The 17,988-nt window shown below is 34.9% G+C and overlaps 1 protein-coding gene across 2 annotated transcripts in view; it reads left to right on the plus strand.

Annotated features, from left to right (window-relative positions):
- The window catches only part of DPH6 (diphthamine biosynthesis 6), a 173,236-nt gene that overhangs the window by 7,632 nt on the left and 147,616 nt on the right, over positions 1-17,988 (plus strand). For both annotated transcript variants that reach the window (XM_047863766.1, XM_047863765.1), the window contains exon 3: positions 10,954-11,147. In XM_047863766.1, the coding sequence (XP_047719722.1) occupies positions 10,954-11,147 (194 nt within the window). The remainder of the gene's footprint in view (positions 1-10,953; positions 11,148-17,988) is intronic.

Here is a 17,988-nt window from a genome sequence, read left to right on the forward strand (position 1 = left end):
TAATGAGGAAAGACTGGTAGAGATGACTCCAGTATGAAATTGGTTAGAGTGAATTCATGGCACTGGGTTTTCACTGCGTAGTCTGGAAAGGAATTTATTTCCATCAATGGGGATAATGTGAACTTGTCATAAAATTCACAAAACCATCTCTTTAAATTTGTAGTAGGAACTTTTGTGGCATGTTAATTGAGGTGCTTCAGGCAACAGTGGAGTCTTTTGGTTTTATTTGATCTCATACCATTGTTGCAATATAGGTTCCATTAATACAAGTTACATTGTGGTTAGGACTAAATGGAGCCTTAAAGGAAAATTGTCTTCTAGGTTTTTTGAAGTCAGTAAAATGTTTTAATTATTGTGCCAACATCAGGAAGTTTCTTGCTGAGAAGCTCAAAGTTCTTTAAATATATTAATTCAATTGTATCAGTGTTCTTTAAAACTAATATATTTAAAGATCCAGGGTAAGTGTGAGATGAGGGTAGGCTGAAAGGTTTTTGGGTGACTTTGGCTATATCTCTACTTCCTACTGTTGACTAGGAGTAGACAGGTATGTAGTAATAATGTGAGTACATGCAAGCCAGTGTGGTGTATGGGTTGGGTTCATATCTGGTGGGCCAAAATGTGATGGCATATGGTGATGGTTTTGATTAATGAAGGGGCCCTTAAAATATCATTTTTTCATCCCTTTTGATAGGATACTCTTCATACTCAGGTTAATTGGACATTCTTGGCATATATGCATACATACATACATACATATATGTCAAATAGTGTTGTAACCTTTTTTTTTAAAACTTACTAACACATTGTGAACATATTCCGTGTTATTACTATTCCATCACAATATTTCCTAGATATATTCTTTGAATCACAAATACCTGATAAAATGTAAGTCTTTTAAGGGTACATAAATTTGAGATATAGTTCATAATCTCTCCCCTTATTGAAACACGTTAAAGCACATTAGCCTAGGAAGAATTACAGCAAAGACACCTGTTTAACATGGTTATCCCGTTTTTAATAAATTATTTGACCATGGAATCCTTTCTGCATCCAGTATTTATTATCATCACATGGGATTCCTATTCTGCAGAACATACTTTAGAAAACTAAAAGGCAACCAATGGAATGGGAGTAGATATTTGCAAATGACATATTGGATAAAAGGTTTATATCCAAAATCTATAAAGAACTTACCAAACTCAACACCCAAAAAACAAATAATCCAGTGAAGAAATGGCAGAAGAAGGGGTGCCTGGGTGGCTCAGTTGGTTAAGTGTCCAACTTCAGCTCAGGTTGTGATCTCACGGTTCATGAGTTCAAGCCCCGCATTAGGCTCTGTGCTGATAGCTCAGAGCCTGGAGTCTGCTTTGGATTCTGTGTCTCCTTCTGTCTGTGCCCCTCCCTGACTCACACTCTCTTTCTCTCAAAAATAAATAAACATTAAAACAATTTAAGAAAGAAAGAAAGAAAGAAAGAAAGAAAGAAAGAAAGAGAAAGAGAGAAAGAAAGAAAGAGAGAAAGAAAGAAAGAAAGAAAGAGGCAGAAGACATGAATAGACACTTCTCCAAAGAAGACATCCAGATGGCCAACAGACACATGAAAGGATGCTCAGTATCACTCATCATCAGGGGAATACAAGTCAAAACCACATTGAGATACCACCTCACACTGGTCAGAGTGGCTAAAATTAACAACTCAGGAAACAACAGTTGTTAGCGAGGATGTGGAGAAAGAGGATCTCTTTTGTACTGTTGGTGGGAATGCAAACTGGTGCAGCTGCTCTGGAAAATAGTGTGTCGATTCCTCAAAAAATTAAAAATAGAATTACCCTATGATTCAGCAAGTGCACTGCTAGGAATTTATATGGAGAGTACAGGAGTGCTGATTCATAGGGGCACATGTATCCCAATGTTTATAGCAGTGCTGTCAACAATAGCCAAATTATGGAAAGAGTCAAAATGTCCATCAACTGATGGATGAATAAAGATGTGGATTATATATACAATGGAATACTACTTGACAATGAAAAAGAATGAAATCTTGCAATTTGCAACAACGAGGATGGAACTGGAGGGTATTATGCTGAGTGAAAAAAGTCAGTCAGAGAATGACCGATATCATATGTTTTCACTCATATGTGGAATTTGAGAAACTTAACAGAAGACCATGGGGGAAGGGGAGGGCAGAAAATAGTTTCAGAGAGGGAGGCAAACCATAAGAGACTCTTAAATACAGAGAACAAACCGAGGGTTGATGGGGGGAGGGATAAGGGAGAGGGAAAAATAGGTGATGGGCATTGAGGAGGACACTTGTTAGGGTGAGCACTGGGTGTTGTGTATTAGCCATGAATCGCAGGAATCTACTCCTGAAGCCAAGAGCACACTGTATACACTGTATGTTAGCTAACTCGACAATAAATTATATTTTAAAAATTAAAATTAAAATTAAAAAATAGAGGGGCGCCTGGGTGGCGCAGTCGGTTAAGCGTCCGACTTCAGCCAGGTCACGATCTCGCGGTCCGTGAGTTCGAGCCCCGCGTCAGGCTCTGGGCTGATGGCTCAGAGCCTGGAGCCTGTTTCCGATCCTGTGTCTCCCTCTCTCTCTGCCCCTCCCCCGTTCATGCTCTGCCTCTCTCTGTCCCAAAAATAAATTAAAAATGTTAAAAAAAAAAAAAAAAAAAAAAAAAAAAATTAAAAAATAGAAAAAATAAAAAGAAAATGCTCCTTCTTCATTTGCAACAACATGGATGGGCCTAGAGGGCATTATACTAAGTGAAATAAGTCAGACAGGGAGAGACAAATATTATACAATTTTACTTACATGTGGAATCTAAACCAAACTAATGAACAAACAAAACACTAGACAAATACAGAAAACAACTAGTGATTGCTAGAAGGAAAGTGGGTAGGGGAATGGGCGAAAGTGGGTTAAGAGATACAGACTTCTGTTTATAAAATGGGCATGTAGAGTAGCATAGGAAATATAGTCAATAATATTGTAATAATGTTGCATGGTGGCAGATGGTGACTATATTGTGGGAAGCACTGAGCAGTCTATAGAATTGTCACATCAATATGTTGTACACTAATATAACATTGAAACTAATATAACATTGTATGTTAATTATACTTCAACAATAAAGTAAAAAATAGAAAATGCTTTTCCTCAAAATTATATTAATGGTTGCAAAGTATTTCATTATGAATACACTATAATTTTTAATATAAATAATGCTATGATGAATATCTGCAAATAATATTTTGTACCTTCATGATTCTTTTTTCTCAAAAGTAAATATGACATCAAAAAGCCTGATCCAATATATTTGTAAGTTTGTTTGTATCATCAAAATAGTCTGGTGTGACTCATCTATTTTGAATATTTTACCTGTATTGATATTTGTGGAATCTTGTGACAACCAGTGATTTGTATTACTGACTAGCTTAAGCTATGTTTCTGTACACATTTGAAACTGCTCTAACAATATTGAATTTCTTTTTCTTTTTTAGATAAACAGTTTTATTAAAAGTATATTACAAAGCTCATGGGTCCACCTGAGACATGGTTTATTTATTATTCTTTATTAAGATAAAATTGGTATATAACATATTAGTTTCAGGTATATAACATAATAATTCAATGTTTGTTTAAACTCCAAAGTGACCACCATGATATATCTCCTTACCATTCATCGCCATACGATTGACCACCCTCACCCATTTCACACATGCTCCTTCAACCCCCTTTCCCTCTGAAAACCACAAATCTGTTCTCTGTATCTGTAAGTATGATTTTGTTTTTGTCTTTTTTTGTTTGTTCATTTGTTTTGTTTTTTAGATTTCACATGTAAGTGAAATCATTTGATACTTGTCTCTTTCTGACTTATTCCACTTAGTGTGATGCCTTTGTATGTGGCAGTATATATGCCACATCTTCTATATTCATTTATCCATTGATGGACACATATTGTTTCCATTTCTTGGCTATTGTAAATAATACTACAGTGAACGTGGGGATGCATATATCTTTTTTGAATTAGCATTTTTGTTTTCTTTGGATGAATACCCAGAGGTAGAATTGCTGGATCATATGGTAGTTCTAGTTTTAAATTTTTCAGTAACCTCCATACTGTTTCCCATATTGGAAATTTCTTATTAATTTACATTCCCACCAAAAGTGTATGAGAATTCCCTTGTCTCCACATCCTCTACAACACTTGTTGTTTTTTATCTTTTTAATAATTGCCATTCTGACCAGTATGAGATGTCACATTGTGATTTTGATTACATTTCTCTGATAATTAGTAATATTTGACATCTTTCCATGTGCTTATTGGTGATTTGTGTGTCTTCTTTAGAAAACTGTGTATTTAGATTCTCTGACCATTTTTATTTGGATTGTTTGGGTTTTTTTGCTCTCAAGTTCTTTATTTATATTGGCTATTAATCCCTTATTGGATATATGATTTACAAATATTTTCTTCCATTCAGTAGGTTGCTTTTTTATTTTGTTGATAGTTTCCTTTGCTGTGTAGAAGCTTTCTAGATTGATCTAGTCCCATTTGTTTATTTTTGGTTTTGGAGTCTGATCCAAAAGCTCAGTGCCAAGACCAATGTCAAAGAGCTTACCACCTATGTTTTCTTCTAGAATTATTATGGTTTCAGGTCTTTCATCTATTTTGAGTTCTAATTTGTTTTAAGTTTTCAACCTGTTTTGAGTTCATTTTTGTGTATGGTATAAAATGGTGATGTAGTTTCAGTCTTTGGCATGTAGCTGTCCCATTTCTGAACACCATTTATTGAAAGAGACTATTGTTTCCCCAATGTATATTCTTAGCTCCTTTGTAATAAAGTAATTGACGATATATGTGTGGGTTTATTTGTGAGCTCACTATTCTTTTCCACTGATCTATTTGTCTGTTTTTATGCAAATACCATACTGTTTTGATTACTATAGCTTTATAGTACAGTTTGAAATCAAGGAGTGTGAAACCTCCAACTTTGTTCTTCTTTCTCAAAATTGGTTTGTCCATTCAGGGTTGTTTTTGGCTCTATACAAGTTTTAGAATTATTTGGTCTAGTTCTGTGCAAAGTTCCATTGGAACTCTGATAGAGATTGCATTGCATCTATAGATTGCTTTGGGTAATATGGACATTTTAACAATTAATTTTTCCAATCAATGAGCATGGAATATCTTCCCATTTATTTGTGTCTTCTTCGATTTCTTTCACCAGTATCTTATAGTTTTCAGTGTGCAGGCCTTTAGCCTCCTTGATTAGATTTATACCTAGGTATTTTATTCTGTTTGATACGATTGTAAATGGAATTGTTTTCTTAATTTCTCATTCTGGTGGTTTGTTATCATTGTATAAAAATGTGACAGACTTCTGTATACTAATTTTATATCCTGCAGCCTTTTTGGATTTGTTTATTAGTTCTAATAGTTTTTTGGTGGAGTCTGTAGGGTTACTATATAAAGTATCATGTTATCTGCAAATAGTGACAGTTTTACTTCTTCCTAATGTGGATGCTTTTTTTTTCTTGCTTCATTGTTGTGACTAGAGCTTCTAGTACTATGTTGAATAAAAGTGACGAGAGTGAATGTCATTGTCTTATTCTGATCTTAGAGGAAAAGCTTTGAACTTCTCACTATGGAATATGATGTTAGCTGTGGGCTTGTCATATATTGCCTTTATTGTGTTGAGGCACTTCCCTCTATGCTCACTTTGTTGAGAATTTTTATTATAAATGGATGCCAAATTTTTCTAATGCTTTTTCTGCATGTATTGAGGTGATCATATCATTTTTATCCTTCATTTGTTAATATGGTGCATCATGTTAATTGATTTGCAGATGTGAACCATCTTATTACCCTGGAGTAAATCCCACTTGATTTGTTTGTTGGAAGATTTTTGATTACTGATTCAATCTCCTTACTAGTAATCAGTCTATTTAGATTTTCTATCTCTTAAGGAGTTAGTCTTGGAAGATTGTATGTTTCTAAAAATTTATCCATTTCTTCTACATTGCCAAATTTGTTGTCATATAATTGCTTTTAGTAACTCTTATGATCCTTTGTGTTTCTGTGGTGTCAGTTGTAGCATGTCCTCTTTCATTTCTGATTTTATTTATTTGAAGTCCTCTTAATTTTTTGCTGGATCTAGTCAAAATCTTTGTCAATTTTGTTTATCATTTCCAAGAACCAGCTCTTAATTTCATTGATCTTTTGTCTTTTGAGTCTCTATTTTATTTCTGCTCTACTCTTTGTTGTTTCCTTATTTCTGCTAATTTTTGGCTTTGTTTATTCTTTCTCTTGTTCTTGAGGTGTTAAAGTAGATTGTTTGAGATTTTTCTTGTTTCTTTAGGTAAACCTGCATTGCTTTGAACTACCCTTTAAAACTGCTTTTACTGTATCCCATAGGTGTTGGATTGTTGTATTCCCATTTCCATTTGTCTCAAGGTATTCTTTTTTACTTTGCCTTTGATTTCTTTATTGACCCATTAGTTCAATAGCATGCTGTTTAATCTCCACGTACTGCTGAATTTTCCAGTTTTCTTCTTGTATTTGATTTCTAGTTTTCATAACATTGTGGTTGGAGAAAATGATTGCTATTATTTCAGGCTTCTTAAATTTATTATTTTTTTGTGGCCTAATATGTGATCTATCCTGGGGAATGGTCACAAACACTTGAGAAGAATGTGTATTCTGCTTTTGGATGGGATATTCTGTATAAATCTACCAAGTCCATCTGGTCTGATGTGTCATTTAAGGCTGATGTTTCTTTGTTGATTTTTCTGTCTGGGTGATCTATTTATTGATGTAAGTGGTTCTTACTTACATGATGATTAAGGTTCTCTACTACTGTATTGCTGTTAATTTCTTCTTTTAGGTCTGGTAATATTTGATCTGGCAATATTTATATATTTAGGTGCTGCTGTGTTGGGTACATAAATATTTACAAATTTTATGTCATCTTTTTTGATTGATGCTTTTATCATTATATAATGCCCTTGTCTTTTGTTATAGTCTTTGTTTTAAAGTATAACAGTACCACTTTTCTTTTTCCATTTGCATGGAGTATCTTTTCTGTTCCTTCACTTTTATTCTGTGTGTGTCCTTAGAGCTAAAGTGAATCTCTTTTAGGCAACATATAGTTGAGTCTTGTGTTTGTTTGTTTAATCCATTTAGCCACTCTTTGTCTTTTGTTTGGAGAATTTGGTCCATTTACACTGAAATTAATTATTGACAGGTATATTACTTATTGCCATTTGTTAAGTTTCCTATCTTTTTTGTAATTTCTTTCTGTTCCTTTCTTCTTTTCTTGCTGTCTTCCCTTGTGGTTTAATGCCTTTTTTTTGATGTTGGATTTAGATTCCTTTCTCATTATCTTTTGTGTATCTATTATAGGTTTTTGGTTGTTGGTTGCTGTGAGGTTTATATATACATAACATTTCATATATAGCAGTCTGTTTTAAATAGATAACAACTTTAATTTGAATGCATTTTAAAAGCTACATTCCCTCCCCCACACTGTATGTGTTAAAAGTTTTTTCTTTTTTTGTTTTTAAGAGAGAGAGGGGGAGAGAGAGAGTGAGTGTGAATGGCGGAGGGGCAGAGAGAGAGAATCCCAAACAGGCTTTACATTGTCAGTGTGGAGTCAGGGCTCGAACCTATGAACAGAGAGATCATGACCTGAGCCAAAACCAAGTCAGGTTTCAGCTTAAGTTTCAGCTTAATCGACTGAGCCACCCAGGCACCTCATTATGTTTTTAATATTATATTATACATTTTTAATTTTGTATATCCCTTAATTATAATTATAGTAAATTTTTCTACTTTTGTCCTTTAACCTATAAACTGATTTTATAAGTGGTTAATTCACTACCTTTACAATATATTTCCTTTAATCCATTAGATTTTTACTTTCATATGTTTTCTAGTTACTAGATATATGCTTTTTTTTTTTTTTTTTTTACAGCCTAGAGAAATCCCTTTGAAATTTCTTGTAAGGCCAGTTTAATGGTGATAAACTCCCTAAGCTTTTCTTTTCTGAAAAATATTTTATTTCTTTTTCAATTCTGAATGATAATTTTGCTGGGTAGATTTTTCTTGGCTGGAAGTTTTTTTCTTTTCAGCACTTTGAGTATATTATGATACTCCCTCTGGCCCTCAAAGTTTCTGCTGAAAAATCAGCTGATAGTCTTATGGTGGGGGGGTTCCCTTGTATGTAACTATTAGTTTTTTTCTTGCTGCTTTTAATATTCTCTATCTTTAGCTTTTGGTATTTTAATTATAATGGGTCTTGCTATGGATCTCTCTGGATTCATCTTATTTGTAATTCTGTTTGCTTTCTGGACCTGTATGTCTGTTTCCTCAGGTTAGGGACGTTTTTAGCTATTATTTCGTCAGTAAGTTTTCTACCTCTTTCTCTCTTTCTTTTCTCCTTCCAAGACCCCAATAATGTGAATGCTATTATTCTTTATTTTGTCTCCTAGGTCACTTTAGCTATCTTCACTTAATTTTTGTTTCTTTTTTGATCTGATCTTTCTGGGTGAGTTCCATTGCTTTGTCTGCCAGCTCACTAATCCTTTTTCTGCTTCATTTAGTCTGCTATTGAATCCTGCAGTGACTTTTTCAATTCAGTTATTGTATTTTTCAGCTGTGTGACTTCTGTTTGTTACTTTCTTATATTTTCTGCCTCATTGTTGAAGTTCTCACTGTGCTCATCCATTCTTCTCTTGAATTCAGTGAACATCTTTGTGAATACTACTTTGAACTCTTTATCAGTTAAATTATTTAACTCTATTTCAGTAAGGTGTTTTCCGAGGTTTTGTCTTATTCTTTCATTTGGAACATATTCCTCTGTTTCCTCATTTTGCTTTACTCTCTGTGTTTGTTTCTAAATATTAAATGAAACAGCTGTCTTTTCTAGTCTTGATGGGAGTGGCCTTCTGTAGATGAACCTTGTTGTTCAACCTTGCTTTAGCTCCTGGTTGTCTCTTGAACTTTTGTGATTGCCTAAGTAGACTGATTTATTCTTGTTAGGTCCCCAGTGTCAAAGGTGTTCCAAGACCTATCAGTGCTACAAAGGGAGTGATCTCAGTTAAGAACTAGTTTCAGGTGGATTGAAAGCCAGATCCTGAGGCAGCAGTTTTTAAAGAATGCAAATATATACATTTCGGTGGGACCACAAGTGTAAACTCTGCTGTTAGACTTTGAGATTTGATGAAAGTGTCCTTTGGGCATGAGTTACAAAAACCTGGGCTTCTTTCTGAGAGGTATCAGTGAGCTGTAACAAGGCCAAGGGAGGGCTCAAAGATGTAACTTCTTGCCTGTGGTTTCTGAGGGCACCTCTGTAATCTTTAGGTATGTGACTAACATGAAGCCTGTCCCTCAAGTTGAAGCTCCAGGACAAGCATATGGGCCTTTTGCAAAGCAGATGGGAGGAGTTTCAGTCTCCTATCTGTTCAGTGCTGTAGGTGTGGTAGCCTCCATAGAGCTAGTCCTGTGGGGCTTAGAAACAGAAGCCCCTCTGGCTACTAGGTTCAAGTGATCGAGGAGTGTCTGTTGTGTGGACTGTGCTTGGTGGCCAACTTGAGTGAGGCTGCAGGAGAGCACTGAGGGTGATGTCCATGGTTTTAGTGATGCAGGGGAAGAGTGCTGGGTGCAGAACATACCCATGGCTTTAGCAAGGTATGGGAGGAGCACTGGGGTGGGACATGCCCACAGATTTAGCAATGCAGGAAAAGAGTGCTAGAGGTGGGGCTCACCTGTGGATTTAGCAAGGAAAGAGTGCTGAGGGTAGGGCATGCCTATAACTTTTGCCACGTGGGGGAAAAGTATTGGAGGTGAGGCACCTGCACTTGTCACCAGCGCTAGCAATGTGGAAAGAAGGAGAGGGAAAATGTTGCTTACCAGCACTTCCATCTCCAAAGAAAGTCCCAACTTGCCCCTGCCCCTTCAGCAGACAATTATATATTAGCAAATAAATCTTCACGTATGACCCAGTCATCTCTCAAACTGCTGTCTTTGTGCTGGGTCCTGGGAGGAGTGAATCTATGCACAAGCTCCTGAAAAGGAATATCTCAAATCTCCACAGTCCCTTAGACCCCCTGGGTGTGTGCCTCATTGGTTTTCAAAGCCAGATGTTTTAGGGTCCTTGTCTTTCAAGTGCAGGTTTTACAGTTTTGGGGTGTCCGGTGTGGGGCACAAACCCCTCCCTCCTCAGGGAGAGGTTTCAGTATTGTGAGATCCCTTTCTGTTGTGGGTCACTGCTGGGGTTTTGGGCAAGATTGAGTCTCTGCTTTTGTCACACATTTTGATGTGGCCCTTTTATTCCTTGTTGTGGAGGGAGCTATTCAGCTAGAATTCAGTGGGAATTATGCCATATGTAGCTGTAGTTTTGGTATTTCTGTGGAAGGAGGTAAGTTCAGGGTCTTCTTTTGCAGCTATCTTGGACTGCTGCTTAATTTATATATTTTTGTATGTCTTGTTGAAGTACTAAATATAAAATATATCAAGAGCATGTAATTTATTTTTACAAATATTTGTCACTTGTTAACCAAGTAGCTACTTAGTTAAGGAAGGTTTTTTCCTACAACTCCAGATGACTTTGTAAATAACCTTGAATGATTTGAAAAACATTTATGTAATAAAATCTTTAATTGAATAAACTAATCAAAATTTATTGGCTATATTACTCTTCTCTTTAAACATTTATTGTATATAGTTTTAAAAATTTATATGTATCTGTAATTAGTAGTAGAGATGACTAGAGCTGATGTGAACTGGATGCAACTGTGGACAAATGTGCCACTCTTCCACTTTATTTCACTTCGTTAATGCAGAGAGATATACTGTAGTAAGTCTCCAAGCAGTAACCCAGATGGACTTTCAAATCCACTTTCTTTTTCACTCGGTTTTACTGATTATTTCCACTTTCAATGTTGCAGTGGGGTCAGATGAACTGGATAGCTACATGTATCAGACAGTGGGTCATCACGCCGTCGATCTGTATGCAGAAGCAATGGCTCTTCCCCTCTACCGCCGTACCATAAGAGGAAGGAGTGTGGATACGGGACGAGTGTATACCGAACGTGAAGGTGATGAGGTTGAAGATCTCTATGAGCTTTTGAAACTTGTTAAGGTATGCACAGGAACCAATTATATTAACTGAATAATGTAGTAATAATTAACAACTGTTAGTAACCCAGCTATTCTTTGACAAGATATTTAGTCTTTTTGGATAGAAAAGAAAACTTACTATGCCTTTATTTTAAATACTATTTAAAAATAAAACTTTTGGTATAGTTTGGCATTCATGGTTGTCAAATATCTTTAATTAAGTTTTTCCTTAGGATTTTGGAGCTGATGACCTTTTAATCATTTTTTTTTTAACAAATACTTATTGAATGCTACTATGTGCACGGTATATAGTTCTAGACACTGGGGATAGCACAATGAAGAGATCAGACAAAGCCCTGTTCTGTTGGAGCTTACTTTGCAGTGGGAGCAGACAGATAATAGACAAACAAGCAAATCATATGCTTGGTGCTGAAGAGTACTATGAAGACGAAGGAAACAGAGTGGTAAGGAGTGATGAGGGGGTGCTCAAGCAAGACCTTTCTAGTATGGTGAAATTTAAATAGACCTAAAAGACTGAACCTTGCTTAAATCTAGTAAGAGAGATACAAATTAAATTCTTAAGTCCCTGTACATAAGAGTTTGGCAGCCATTTTGCATTCACTGTTAATTTTTCTAAATAGGAAATTTAGGAGAGAAAATGTGGGCCTTATAAATGTAGTAGAAACTTATTCAGTAAGTGTTAATTAATGGAGATTATTTTACACTAAGCCATTATCTTTTCATTCGCATTGATAGTTAACTATTTGAATACATTCTGTATTCTTAATATGAATTTTTTTAATCAGCTGTAGTCAATTCATACAAGGCATATCTAATGAAATAGAGTGTAAGCTGATATTTTCTGCTTGTCTTAGCGTATTGTCACAAAGGGAAGGAAGATTTCTGTCCCTTCTATCAAGAAACATTGCATTTCATTTTCTCATTTTTCACAGAACGTTCAGCTTCTGAGAAGTTATATTATGAACCAGTATCATGAAAATTTGCTACTTCAGTGTTATATTTTAAACTTGATGCTGATCAAAGCTTAATATCAATTAAGGGTTTTGATTCAGAAAAAACACATGAAGCACTTAAATTCTTTTAAAGTTTGCTTGAATTAAGTATTTCTTATTTTGTATGTCAGATATTTTCATTTGTATTTACCTTTAGAAAAGAAACTGATAAGGAAAACACTTGGAATAATGCCGTAATTTATTGTTTAGTTATGGATAGTGTAGGAAGTAGATATTTTTCAAAGGAAATTACAAGGACCTCATTTCTTTCCTCTGGGAAGATACATACTAATAACAACTATTTTGATTATCAAACAAGGGGGAAAGGCATAAAAGTTCCACTTTTAATTGTCTTTCTGTACAAATAAGATCTTGAAACTGCTCACTTTCAAGTGTGAAATATTGAATGCAAATTCTGCATTTTTAAAATTTCTTTTTTAAGGTACAGAGAAATTGGGTATTAAGTTTTTAGCATAAACAAGTTTTACAAAATGGTGGGACTCACACCAGAAGTAATTGGATTGCCTAAAAATCACTGATAACTGATAACTTTGGGGAAGCTGTGTGATAATAACAGCCTTCCAAGAAAGAGAAAGATAATAAATTACTGATCAATTTAATTAAAAATGGGCAGATTAGTAGTAATTAAGAAGAAATTTCCCTTTTGATCCATGCTGCCTTTGGAGAAATGGATGCTTTGCCATTATCTTTATAGTAACCGTCAGTTATGACATAAATTAATGCTAATGTTAAATCTTGACAACTGCTTTGGAAGTTCGTACATGATAATTATAACTATAGTTGAAAGAGATGTTATCAAGTTGTCGGGGACGAAATAGTTCCTTCTCTTTCTGTATAGAAATATTAATTTTACTATAGGATATTTTAAGGACATAAATATTAGAAATATATTGCTTTTATGGAAGAGATTGTATAGCTAGGCTTTTATAGTTAAATCCATTTGTGAAACACTGGTGTAAAAATTCCAATAGAGGTCTTACATATTCTAATGAATAATTGAGTAATTATGGGAAAAAACGGATCTAGAAGAGCTATAATTCTTCAGGTTAGTGTTCACTCATTCTAAGAAAAAGATGGGATTGCATTTCTTAATCCTTTGAATATTAATGGAGCATTGGAAGCATTTAGATTCATTTTCATTTTAAGCATTTATTTATAACAGGTTGCAGTTTTGTGACTTTCCCATGTAAGTCAATCTTTTGTTTTGTAGCTCTTTTTTTACCTCAAAATATTAGAGCTAATTTTTGAGTAGGAGTTGTTTCTTTTTGCAAAGTGCTTAACTAATTGCTGAAAAGAAGTAGCAACGACTTGGGAGAAATGACAGAGTAAGTTTCCTACTTTGTAGAAGTTATGAAAACCAATTTAAATGTAATAAGCTTTTATATCTCATAGATTACTGGGTGATTATGGCAGGTAGATACATATGTATATCTCAAGCTGTTTACAAGATAACCTGATTTTCATATAACTAGCCTTTTTTTTATTCTTTAGAATTTCGTTAGTATTAAAATGTCACCTTGGTTTTCACCTGGATTAATTTGGTATATATATTTTTTGGTATATATATATTTTTGGTATATATATTAATTTGGTATATAGATAACCTATATTATTTCCTGGAAATACAGTGATTTTTAAATTCTGTGGGTTTTCTTTGTAAGTCACGTAAGAAATGTAATAGGGGCGCCTGGGTGGCTCAGTCGGTTGAGCGTCCGACTTCGGCTCAGGTTATGGTCTCACACTCCATGAGTTCGAGCCCCATGGCCGGCCAGCTCTGTGCCGACCGCTCAGAGCCTGGAGCCTGTTTTGGATTCTGTGTCTCCCTTTCTCTCTCTGACCCTCCCTTGTTCATGCTCTATCTCTGTCTCAAAAAAATAAATAAACGTTAAAAAAAATTAAAAAAAAAAGAAATGTAATAGTTACTGAAGGATATGTGTAAACATCATATCCCTATAAAGAGTGTATTTAAGGATTAACTTATTCTTTCTCTCTCTAGTGGTTTGGAGCCACTTCTTACTGTTTCTGATATCTTCCTCTGTCTTGGCTATTCCTTCTTTTTAGTCCATCTTTAAGAAACTTCCATAAGGAAGGTACTTTCAAATCCATACATTTTGAAAAAGTTCCTATTCTTCCCTCACATTTGATGGATACATTGAATGAATTTAAAATTTTAGATTGAAAAGTAATTTTTCCTCAAACCACTCAAGGCATTGCTCCATGGTTCACTAGCATTTTGCTGATGAAAAATTTGATGCTGATGTGATTTTTGTTCTTTTTAGCTGACTTATTTTTCCTCTCTGTTAACTTTTATGATTGTGTCTTTATGGTTGGTGTACTGAAATGTCACAACAATGCATTGGATATTGAAGGTTGCTTTTCCTGCATCCGTTCTGCAGCTTCCTATTGAGTAGCAGCATATCTGTGTCCTCTTTCTCTTAATGATGGTTCAGGGATGGTATTAATCCAGGTGAAAGCCAGTCACAACATGGCATTCTCCTGACTATAGTGATTGCATCAGGGATGGTTTTGTTAACTTATGTGTACCCAATAGAATGAGTGAAGCCTAGGATGATGGATGGTTGGCAGGAGATAAACACTTTCTCCAGTAGAGAAGGGTGTGTGGATGTAAGACCTAGAGTTGCTATGGCTTTTTGTTTTGTATGGAAAAAACATACAAATGTCAGATCTGACACAGACACAAAAATAGCAGAGCCCATGGAAGTGTAGCTTGAGGATGGCTCTGAGAAATCCTCTTCCTTTGTTTGATAATTGGCTCCCTTGGTTTTCTGTATTCCCTTTTTGTGGTATTCTCAGTGATCGGACGTTAGACCTCCTAGTTTGAATCTTCATATCTCTTGTCTTTTCTCACATTATTTTGTATCTTTCTATCTTTTTGTTGTACATGATGTGAGATTTCCTTTTTAAATGCCCTCCTTTCTTAACAGTTGTATTTTTGGTGATCAATAACTTCACTTGTTGGTTGTTTCTTTTTTATAACAATTTATTTCTCCTTCTATAGATGTAACATTCTTATATCCCTCTTAAAATACAAACTAGTGATTTTAAGCATTGTTTCCTAAAATATTAATGTTTCCTTTAAGGTCTTTTTTCTATTTCCTTCTCTTTCATGTTGTGGTCTTTTCTTAAATGTCTTGGTTGCTTATTCATATCTGAGAATTAGGCAGGAGGAAAGCTGACTGTGAACATTTTTGACTTTAGAGTTTTTCCAGCCCCATATCTAATACTTGTTATACCTGGAGTTCAGGATAATGTAGCCTAATTTGTTCTCTTCCTTGGTTTTCTTCTCTGCTACGCAAATAGTAGGTTACAGCTTCTGTTGCTGACGTATCAGCCGTTGTTCCATCTTCATCTGTTGACTCAGGAAATGTACTGAAATCCTTTGATGTCTACCCCTGCCTGCCCCACATTTTGTTTTCTAGATGTTGTATCTTTGTTGTCATTTTAATGGACTCTCTTTAGCCAGAAATCTGTGTTAATTTTTTTTCTAATGGTATTCATTTAATATTCTTCCTTAAACTGCATATTCAGTCTTTCTCTTCTAATCCTTGCTACTTTTCTTCTCTCATATTTGTTTTCTCACTTTATCTTGGTGTTGATGACCTTAAATTCCTTAATGGAAACTTGTATTATAATTTGAATATAATAATAAATGAATAACTGCCGTTTGTTTTTTAAGCCAAATATTTACTGTTGATAAAGGTTTGTAAATAAGTGGCTGATTTTTTAAACTAGATTTTAACTTTATATTTTTAGAAACATCAATTGCCACTTTACTCTTTGTGTTGGTTAGATTTATTTTGATTATAAGTCATATTCAAACTGTTTTCAAGAAAAAGAATTTTGGTTTTTTTTACATATTATATATTCTTTTCCTCGTTAATTTTTAAAAATTTTAATTTCAGTATAGTTAACTTATAGTGTTGTATTAGTTTTAGGTGTACAGTATAGTGATTCAACATTTCTGTACATTGCTCAGTGCTCACCACAATGTGTACTTTTAATTCTCTTCTATTTTACCCATCCCCCCCCCCCCACTTCCCCTCTGGTAATCACGTTTGTTTTCTATAGTTGAGAGTCTGTTTTATGGTTTGTCTCTTTTGTGCTTTGCTCATTTTTTTTGGTTTCTTAAATTCCAGATATGAGTGAAACCATATGGTATTTGTCTTTCTCTGACTTATTTCACTTAGCATTATCCTCTCTAGAGCCACCATGTTATTGCAAGTGGCAAGATTTCATTCTTTTTTATGACTGAATAATATTCCATTATTTATATATAACCTATAGTATATACATATAATTATTAATATATAATATATATAAACTATAATCACATTTATATGTGTATATATATATCACATCTTCTTTATCCATTCATCTATTGATGGACAGTTGAGCTGCTTCCCTAATTTGACTATTGTAAATAATGCTACAATAAACATAGGGGTGCAATATATCTTTTTGAATTAGTGTTTTTGTATTGTCTGTGTAAATACCCTCTAGTGGGATTACTTGATCATATGGTAGTTCTATTTTTAACTTTTTGAGGGACGCCCATACTGTGTTCCACAGTGGCTGTACCAGTGTGCATTTCCACCAACAATGCATGAGAGTTCCTTTAAGAAAAAGAGAATTTATTGACAATAACCTAAAGATAAGTTTGGCTTCAAGTAGACTAAGTACAAGACACAAATTATGTAATCAATATCTTTTCCCCCCTGTTTCCATCTCTTGCCTCTATTTTCTATTGATTCCATCCTTTGACTAGACTCTTATATTCAGAAAATGGCTCCTGGTTACATTTTTTCTGGTTCAAATCTAGTAGGAAAAGCTTCAGTCTTTTTAAATAACTCAAAGGAAAATGTAGTTATCCAGTTATATTTCATTGCCACTCAGTGGCCTGACTTGTATCATCTATGAACCAGTCATTGTTGATGATTTTATTTGACTGGATAGGTCTAGATCATATGCTATTCCTAGAGCAACAGATAGAGTCATGATTACTAGAACCACATTTTACTATGGTTCTGTGGGAAGAACAGAACCCATTGGGGGAAAAGTGGATCTCCAAGTGCAAAGCAAGCTGTTGCTGGTAGAAGTGTGAACTGTGTCAGGGAGGTAAAAAGCAGCAGGTTTCCTGAAAATAAATAGGTTTCAATTGCTTACAAACTTAGGAACCATCCTAAATGGCTCTTCTTTCAGTATGTCCCTCCCTCCTCTCCTCCATCTCTTCTTCCCTCCCTCCTTCTGTCTTATCCTTTTTCAAACCTAGTTGACCATTGGAACCACAACAGTGAGTCTATACTCTGGGACTTGCATTCAATTCTCATGATATCTCCACTTGAATATTCTATAGGCACGATAAATTCAACAAGTTCAAAATTTTATTCATTCTCTTCCTGCACAAACTTGCTCCATTTCCTATATTTCTCTCTTAGTTAAATCATCATCATCTACCCCCATCACCTAAGTCTAACCTGGGACCCACAACTAGATTTCCATTTTCTTTCATTTCGCTCCCACACCAACCACCACTATTAGATCTCGAGGAACCTGCTATTACTTCTGTGACTTCTGATATCTGACCCTGTGATTTCATTCTCACTATTACTGAGTTTTCACCTGTACTCTGTGAGAGTCTCCTAACTCGTCAGCTTGCCTTCAATATCACCTTGTGTCCCATTCAACCCTTCTACTGTATTGTCCTTGGCTGTTCTGCATAAATACTTAAATAACCCACTACTAAGGCAAACTACAAGCACATTACCTTGGCAGAAAAGACTCTTAAGAAGAGATCCTTGCCTTCCCTTC

This window comes from Prionailurus viverrinus, chromosome B3 (genome assembly GCF_022837055.1).
Source record: "Prionailurus viverrinus isolate Anna chromosome B3, UM_Priviv_1.0, whole genome shotgun sequence".
In the NCBI taxonomy this organism is placed as follows: domain Eukaryota; kingdom Metazoa; phylum Chordata; class Mammalia; order Carnivora; family Felidae; genus Prionailurus; species Prionailurus viverrinus.